The 9,224-nt window shown below is 45.1% G+C and overlaps 1 protein-coding gene across 3 annotated transcripts in view; it reads left to right on the top strand.

Moving 5' to 3' along the window:
* CCDC169 (coiled-coil domain containing 169) overlaps window positions 1-9,224 on the top strand; it is a 66,334-nt gene that overhangs the window by 35,349 nt on the left and 21,761 nt on the right. For all 3 annotated transcript variants that reach the window (XM_011943022.1, XM_011943023.1, XM_011943024.1), the window contains 2 exons: window positions 8,215-8,313; window positions 8,515-8,568. In XM_011943022.1, the coding sequence (XP_011798412.1) occupies window positions 8,215-8,313; window positions 8,515-8,568 (153 nt within the window). The remainder of the gene's footprint in view (window positions 1-8,214; window positions 8,314-8,514; window positions 8,569-9,224) is intronic.

The raw sequence follows: 9,224 nt of genomic DNA on the forward strand, positions 1-9,224 counted from the left end.
GATCTAGCAGTAAATCAATATGTTATGTACTTTCACACCCAGAAGGAGATGGAGGTGTTCATCATTCATCAGGTGCTGGCACAGTCATGCTGGTACAGTTCAAATAGCATTATGTGACAGTGGGTCAGGCTGGCCTTAGAAAATTATTTCCACTCATCTCCTTTTTGTCTAAGGATGAGATCACATACCTCCCCAAGGACTGTGTATTTGGTAATCTGAACACTATGTGCTGAAGTGTTGGCAGAGGAGGTTTAATTGTTAACACAAGTCATTTCTGGGTGGTAGATTCGAGTTGGGTGGGGCCAAGCATTTCTGGGCAGCACTAGAGGGGTAGACAGTTATTCCTCTATATGAACTTCCTGAAAAAGTTTCTGCATATGAAAGTCTCTCAGCAGGGGCATCTCTTAATGGTTTTTCCAGAATATAAGAGAAAACTAAAAAGTGTGGGATGATTAAACAACCCAGACCCAAGCCGATTTAGAGTAAATTGGCACCTGGGTCTATTGGGCTAAAATCAACTGATGAATTTACCTAAACTCACAAGTGCTCTGCAGTGAGTTCCAACAGCAAGTTCCCAATGGCATATTTCTGATGTTCAGTTCTGTGATCACAGGGCAGGCTCTGGAGGCAAGTCGAATCATAAAGAATCCAGCTTTCCTACAGAACAGGCACAAGTTATCTTCTAGTGGCAGTGTGGGTTTTCTTTGCTACAAATTTAGCTCTATGCCTAGCATTCTGCCTTCAGCTCATATGCTTTGAGCCACTAATTATGCTAGGCTGCCAGTCTTAGATATCAGCCAGTTGCCTGTCCAGCCAGTCCCACCTGAAAAGGATGGTAAGATTGTTTTTTGGCCCTAACAGAACCCTTTTGAGTGAAACAAACAAACAAACTTCCTTCTGAGAACTGATAGATTGCCAAAGTATGTTGCTGGCTGAGGCACTGTGGTAGGAAAGGTAAAAGTGTATCAGGAACACTTGTCAGGATGAATTGTTGCTGTTTTGAGGTTGGAAGGCATCTTGTATAATCAACTCTTGCCACCAAGCAGCTGATTGATCTTGAAGGATGGCACAGTAACAGTGGCTTATGTTGTCGTCTCTTGTTGGTAGGCTAGACATTGAGCAGCAGCAGACTAGATTAGTCTTGCTGGGAAGGAGCCCATTATGTTGAGCCAATGCAAAGTCGCCATCTCAGCCACTGTGGTTACTGTTTATGAGCTCATTGTCTACCCACTGGGGTGACCAAAAACAGAAACCAGATGCTATCTCCTGGTTAGGTCTTTGTTCCATATGGTTTAATGCCTCTTATGTAGTGGGTGCTTTCTGGTGAAAATTACTGTGCAATACAGAGATTTCACCCTTTGTTCCCACTTTTATAGGACCATCCACATACCTCTTTCCCAGATTTCCTCATCCCCAATCATCAAGTCAGTACAGATTTCAGCCCTCAGTGAATGTTGGCCAGGTAGAAGGATTGTAAGATTCTTGAAAGCTTTTCTGCATTTCTATATGTGACACCCAGGAAACCGTGCACTTCTAAGTCCTGTCTGAACAGCTAAAACAGATGGGGGTAGGAGGTTCTTATGAAAAGTAGCATTCAGAAAAGAAAGTTCTAGAGTTTGTGAGGGATGCACTGACACAAAAAAAGAGAAGTAATATGATCAGGAAAAGGAGATTTTTATCAAGCCAAAGAAGTGAAAGAAGTAGAGTGGTAGAATAGGCACTAAAGGTTGGTAATCACGAAAATTGTGAGGATATTACAGAGTAGACCGGTTCTAGAAACTAAGACCTTAACCTAGATACCCCTCATCACAAATAGCTGGAGTTTTTTACATAAGGGTTTGCTTACATTTATTTCACTAATACCAGGAAACTAGTGTAACTCAGATTGGAAGATAAAAATTATACATTTTAATTGTACATTTATCTAACAATTTATAATTATGTATATGTATGGTGTTATTGATGTGGATCAAGATAATTCACTACATTCCATCTTTCTATAAAAAAGGTGCCATAAACTTTTTCCTGTATTTGGATGCCTGTTTGATCCTGTTTTTATAGATTTCTAAGTTAGTTTTTCACTAGGAAATAAAAATTGACTTAGAGTATACAGTTAACAATAGGACATCCTCTTTAAATGTCTTTGCCTGTACCTCTTTTGTTACAATGGTAGCAATAAAATGAACATGCATATAATAATTGTTTACCTTCTGTGGCCTTTGGAGTCATTTTACCTGGGTTCCATTCCAGCTCTACCATTATTAGCTGCGTGTCTTTGAGCCAGTTATGTAATCTCTATAAGCTGCAATCTTCTCAACAGTCAAATAGGAATATATTAGCCATTTCAACTGTAATAAGGATTAAATGAAATAATCTATGAAAAGCACTTAGGCCCAGGGCTCCCAGAGGCATGGAGGTGCACTGGGCTGGGCAGGCCAAGCGAGGAGGCATCTCCATTGGAGCAGGCCATGCCTGAAGGCCACCAACTGCCCACCTGCTTCAGGCAGGCCTGTCAGCCACCCCTCCCCTCCCTGCGCCCAGTCCCTGGCAGAGCCAGAGAGGCCACCACCTGGTGGGAGTCTGGAGAAGATGAGGCAGGAGAATAGGGTCTGGAGACAGGGAGTCTAAGGCCAACCTGCCTCTGACTTCTTGGAATTCAACCTAAAGGAAAACTTCAACCTCTGATTGGTCATGAGCCAAGTCTTTACTTCAGCCTCTGATTCGTATTTTTGGGCCAAGTCTTCACTTCAGGGTTGGTCGTGGGCTGTCTTCATTTGCATAGGGTGTAACCAACTGGAAACCTCTAAAGGGTGTTATCAAGTTCTTTTAGTTAATAACCCCAGGGAACATTAGACTCAGACCTCTTGAGCCACTTGCTTGAGCCCGCTTCACTCTGTGGAGTGTCCTTTCACTTCAGTAAATCTATGTCGTTGCCATCCATTGCTTTATTTGAGCATTTTGTTCAAGTCTTTGTTCAATACACCAAGAACCTGGACAACTTGCAGTCAAGACTTCCCATCTGGTAACAAAGGGAAGCCAAGAAGCACTTCCTGGGGGAGAGCTCATAATGTTCCTGAGCGAAGCCACGACAAGATGGTGGCTCTGAGGGGGAGATAGGGACCAAGTGACTTAGCTCATCACCAGGGGGCAGGATGCTGCCTTCTAATTCGACCATCCTGCCCTTGCCCCTCACTATCATGGCGGCTCTCACCACTGTAGTCCTGCTACCTACATAGACTGTGGTATCCAAGGGAGGGGGATCCTGGAAATCCCTGGAGCCTGCCTTCTTGGAAAGAGCAGGACCCGAGCACAGGAACACATTTTAGATGTGCCTGCAGGGAGCAGGATTCCTCTGTAGGCACTCATCCTTACCCGGCAGCTTCAGGCTCTTGGTTTTGATTGTTTTCATACGTGTGACAGATGACATGGCCAGTCACACTATAATGTCTGGAGAAACTGTTAACGGAAAGGGATCCCGATCCAGATTCCAAGAGAGGGTTCTTGGATCTTGCACAAGAAAGAATTAGAGGCAAATCCATAGTGTAAAGTGAAAGCAAGTTTATTAAGAAAATAAAGGAATAAAAGAATGGCCACTCCATCAGCAGAGCAGCCCCCAGGGGTGCTGATGGGCTATTTTTTTTGCTTATTTCTTGATTATATGCTAAAGGAGTGGATTATTCATGAGTTTTCCAGGAAAGGGGTGGGCAATTCCTGGAAATGAGGGTTCCTTCCCTTTTAAGACTATACAGGTAATTTCCTGATGTTGCCATGGCATTTGTAAACTGTCATGGTGCTGATAGAAGTGTCTTTTAGTACGCTAATACATTATAATTAGCATATAATGAGCAGTGAGGATAACCAGAGGTTACTTTTGTTGCCATCTCAGGTTCTGGTGGATTTTGCCCCATTTCTTTACTGCATCCTTTTATTGACAAAGTCTTTGTGACCTGTACCTTGTGTCAGTCTATTTCATTCTGTGACTAAGAATGTCTAACCTCCTGGGAATGCAGCCCAGTAGGTCTCAGCCTTATTTTACCTAGCCTGTATTCAAGATGGAGTTGCTCTTGTTCAGATACCTCTGACAAAAACCTCTATAGGGGAGCAGGACTCAGCAGACAGGCTGTGGCCCAGACAGCAGCTGCCAAGCTGATGGAGCCTGCACCCACCCAATTTGGCCAAAGAAGCCCCCATACTCTCCATGAAAAACATTTCCTGAAGCTGCTGTGTCAATAACAGTCTCAAAACAAAAGCAAAACCACCAACACTGAAGATCATTCCAGAGTCTGATTTGAAAACTAGGGTCAAATTCTGCAGGGACTTTCAAGTGGCAAAAAAATCACCCTAGTAACCAGATCTACAGTCTTATCCATCACACCAGGGAAAATGCTCCATTCGCCGTTCCTCAGCTTCTGGTTCTGGTTTCTGAGTTCTCTCTATATTGGAGGGGTGTTAAAGCTAGAGGGACCTTTGCCCACTTACTCATTCACAGATCTGAATATGGAGGTCAAGAAGGGAAGTGACATGTCCTAAGTCAGAGTAGATAAGAAAATAAGACAATGACTGAGCCCTTAGTGTATACTGGGCACTGGCTAGCTACTGGGGATATGGAGATGAAGAAAACAGTCCCTTTTACAAGGAGCTCCATCTAGTAAGGTAGAAAGATTGTTTTTCTTTTTTTCATTTTCTTTTTTTAGATGGAGTCTTGCTCTGTCACCAGGGTGAAGTACAGTGGTGCCATCTTGACTCACTGCAACCCCCACCTCCTGGGTTCAAGTGATTCACCTGCCTCAGCCTCTCAAGTAGCTGGGACTACAGGCGTACGCCACCACGCCCAGCTAATTTTTGTATTTTTAGTAGAGACGAGGTTTCACCATGTTGGCCAGGATGGTCTCGATCTCTTGACCTCGTGATCTGCCTGCCTTGGCCTCCCAAAGTGCTGGGATTACAGGCATGAGCCACCATGCCCAGCTGGTAGACAGACTCTGTAGGCAGGACCAGGCTTCCCTGAAGCAGAAGGAAACTTGAAATTAGGATAATGAGCCTCACCAGGGGTGGCCACCACACTGCCCTGAGATGATTATGTGTGGACACAGGGCTATGTCATAGCCCTGCTTTGACCTTGTAGCTGTGCTATAGGGCTAGATGGGGCCTGGAGTGGCCTGAGCTAGGGGCTGCCATGAGCTCTTTCCACTCCCCCAAGGCATTGCATAAGTAATGTCACTTTCTATTTGTACAGCAAAATCAAGAATACAGTTTTCTATAATACCAGGTGCCTCCGATACCCCCAGCTCAGTGAATGGTCTACCTGGTCGATAGGCCCTTGTTTGTGTTAGAGACAGAACATTAGTGGTAAGCTCTGGCCCACAGGCCGCTGGCAAATGGAAGCAGAGCTGCAGAGCCCTTAGGAACCACAGAGCACCTTTCTCTGCCACACAATGCCTACCCAGCTTCTGCTGGCCCACCTGTGGGCAGTAGTAATTAGTGATGTGCAGCCTGGGACTAGTGCCAGGGAACCTATGGACACTCTGGGTGATCGGACATGTGTTGCTGTGGTGGCCTTTATGATCAGGAGATGACATGCAGTGAGAAGAAGGGAAGAGACGGCCCAGAGGGGTTCAGACCAGGGTGAGGTCCACAGAAAGGCCAGGGCCAAGATGTGGTCAGCACCCCAGGCCGGTGGGGGCCTCGTATCACCCATGCTGGAGGTCAGTCCGTGACTGCTCCAAAACCTCTGCTTGAGGGGTTCTAAATGAAATGAGCAGGCCTTCCCTTCAGGACATGACTGAGTGATATGGTTTGGCTCTGTGTTCCCACCCAAATCTCATCTTGAGTTGTAATAATTCCACATGTCAAGGGCGAGACCAGGTGGAGGTCATTGATTATGGGGGCTGTTTCCCTCATGCTGTTCTCATGACATTGAGTTCTTACAAGATCTGATGGCTTTATAAGTGTCTGGCATTTCACCTGCTTGCTCTCATTCTCTCTTCTGCCGTCTTGTGAAGAGGTGCCTTCCACCATGATTGTAAGTTTCCTGAGGCCTCCCCAGCCATGCAGAACCATGAGTCAATTAAACCTCTTTTCTTTATAAATTACCAAGTGTCGGGTATTTCTTCATAGCAGCATGAGAACAAACTAAAACAGTGAGCTTCTGAGAAAAGCATGAAAAAACAGGCCTCCTGAACTTCCCCGAGTGACTGATGCAAATCACATCCCTCACACTTCACAGCACGCTGGAGATCTTTAAGGACAAACTGCAGATGATCTGAATGACAGCACTGACCATCAGCAACCTGCACAACTGCCCAGCCAAGAAATTGCAAGATGGAAGCAATGCTTGCAGGCAAAGAAGGAGAAGAAGGAAAGGCTGGAGCAGACCAAGGCAGGAATGAAACAGCCCATGAATACTGGAGTGAGACAACTGACCTCCCTGGCCCACACCATGCTGAGTGCCCTGTATCTGCTCAAGGGTGGTAAGAGACTACGTGGAAGACGGGAACTTGGCAGTGAATGGGGATCAGCGAAGGACATAGTGGGTCCCCCAGCGTCCCGGCCACAACTTCCTCTGAAGACTGTGGATGACAATGGTAGCTTAGGTGCATCCTTCTTATTTCCTGAGGGGAAGTTGGAGATGCAGAATGCAATTGTGGGAAGAAATCCAAAGAAGGAAAGAATTCACAGGACAAGTCCAAAGTCTGATCGGCAAGCAGGCCTTTCCTTTTTTTTCGTGGAGTCTTGCTCTGCCACCCAGCTTGGAATGCAGTGGCATGATCTTGGCTCACTTCAACCTCTGCCTCCTGGGTTCAAGCGATTCTCCTTCTGCAGCCTCCCAAGTAGCTGGGATTACAGACATGTGCCACCATGCAGCTAATTTTTGTATTTTTAGTAGAGACAAGGTTTTGCCATGTTGGCCAGGTTGGTCTCAAACTTCTGAGCTCAAGTGATCTACCCAATGCGGCCTCCCAAAGTGCTGGGATTACAGGTGTGAGCCACCACGCCAGGGAGCAGGCCTTTCTGCAGGGTGCAAGGGCACAGCCTGAGTGGGAGTTCCTGAAGCTGTAGCTGACCCTCCCCACTCTATCTGAACTGCATGGAGAACACATGATGGGGCCTCAGCAGCAGTCCATGGAGGAGGACACCTACTGCCTGGACCCCAACCAGAGACTTCAAAAGGCACCTGAAAACTTGAACTGCTTATATCAGACTGCCCAAGAATTGAAAAATGACACTTCCAGTTTTCATAGCAAGACCCTCTTCCATGAGAAAACACCTCAGGAAAGCTGGATGACCGCCATGTCCACTGAGAGAGCACTCTGGGCACTCTGGAAAAAAAAATGACCACAACAGACAGAAGCCAGCTGACTGTGAGGCCAAGTTCCTGCTCCCACAGGGGCCAGGAAGTGCCAAAGGAACCTGGAAGTGCCAGGGCTCCCAGGAGGGAGGCAGATCACAATGTGAGGGCTTGGGTCTAAAGCACCAGCTGGTTTGGTTCTGTTTTCCCTGTAGCCGGGTCCTGAATGCCCACAGCCTCAGCAGAACATCAGCCAGTGCTGCTCCTTTGAAAGCGCTTTTGATTGGTCTCTTGTTAGTTGAGCTACTATTCATTAGTTGATGCTGAAATTGCCCTTATTGAAGTTTGATAGATAGTGTTAGGTTTGTACGATACCGTTTTTCAAATAAAGATAGTTTAATATGAAAAAAAGGAAAGCACTTAGTACAACACATGACATATTGTTAGGGTTCAATAAATATTGTGATTATTGCCATTACTTTAAAAGTACACATCAGCCCGGTGCAGTGGCTCATGCCTGTAATCCCAGCACTTTGGGAGGCTGAGGCAGGTGAATCACCTGAGGTCAGGAGTTCGAGACCAGCCTGGCCAACATGGTGAAACCATGTCTCTACTGAAAATGCAAAAAGTTAGCCTGGCATGGTGGCAGGTGCCTATAATCCCAGCTACTTGGGAGCCTGAGGCAAGAGAATCACTTGAACCTGGGAGGCAGAAATTGCAGTGAGCCAAGATCACGCCATTGCACTCCAACCTGGGTGACAGAGTGAGACTCTGTCTGGAAAAAAAAAAAAAAAGTACACATCATAGAATTTTGAAATCACAGAATGTTAAGTATACAAGACATTTGCTAGTGAATAAATTGATGGTCATTTCTTATTTTGTTTAGAACATGAATACATATAAAATTTTACTATTTACATTTTCAGGAATCGTTAAACACATTACTTAAACAGCTAGAAAAAGAAAAGAGGACTCTTGAAAGTCAAGTGAAATACTATGCACTTAAACTGGAACAAGAATCAAAGGTTCGTTTTTACTCTATATACTTAGCAATTCCTCTGAAACTGCCATTATTTCTAATGTTATGTACAAACCTACTCTATAATTATCACAAAATGCTTACAAAACTATTTCCTACACTATAGAGACATACACCTTAACTTAGTCTTGCTTGTATTGCTAATCTTCTCATATGCTGGACCCTTTACTTTTGTATCTTCACATAGGCTTACCAGAAGATCAACAATGAACGCCGTACATACCTAGCTGAAATGTCTCAGGTAACTCTTTTTTATTTCCAAATTCTAAGTGTTTCTTCTTACTATAAATTATGTTTTTCACTTTTCTAGGTTTTGGTTTTGGTTTGGGAGAGAAGCAGATGTTGGAATTAAGTTTCTAAATACAGAGGGTAGACAGGAAAATACACAACTTGTATAAAAGATAAAAAGGGCTGGGTGTGGTGGCTCAAGCCTCTAATCCCAGCACTTTGGGAAGCTGAGGCGGTCGGATCACGAGGTCAGGCGTTTGAGACCAGCCTGACCAACATAGTGAAACCCTGTCTCTACAAGAAATGCCAAAAATTAGCTGGGCCTGGTGGTGAGCACCTGTAGTCCCAGCTACTTGGAGGTGAGGCAGGAGAATAGCTTGAACCTGGAAGGCAGAGGTTGCAGTGAGCTGAGATCACACCACTGCACTCCAACCTGGATGACAGAACAAGACTCCATCTCAAAAAAAAAAAAAAAAACAAAAAGTAAAAAGGACATAACAGTTTTCCAAATTAAGAGATTATTTTTCATATTTGCTTCCTTAATTATCCTTTTAGTTTCATCCCTAATCACTAGAATTCGCCGGGCGCGGTGGCTCAAGCCTGTAATCCCAGCACTTTGGGAGGCCGAGACGGGCGGATCACGAGGTCAGGAGATCGAGACCATCCTGG

This window comes from Colobus angolensis, unplaced genomic scaffold, assembly GCF_000951035.1.
Source record: "Colobus angolensis palliatus isolate OR3802 unplaced genomic scaffold, Cang.pa_1.0 Scaffold214, whole genome shotgun sequence".
NCBI lineage: Eukaryota > Metazoa > Chordata > Mammalia > Primates > Cercopithecidae > Colobus > Colobus angolensis.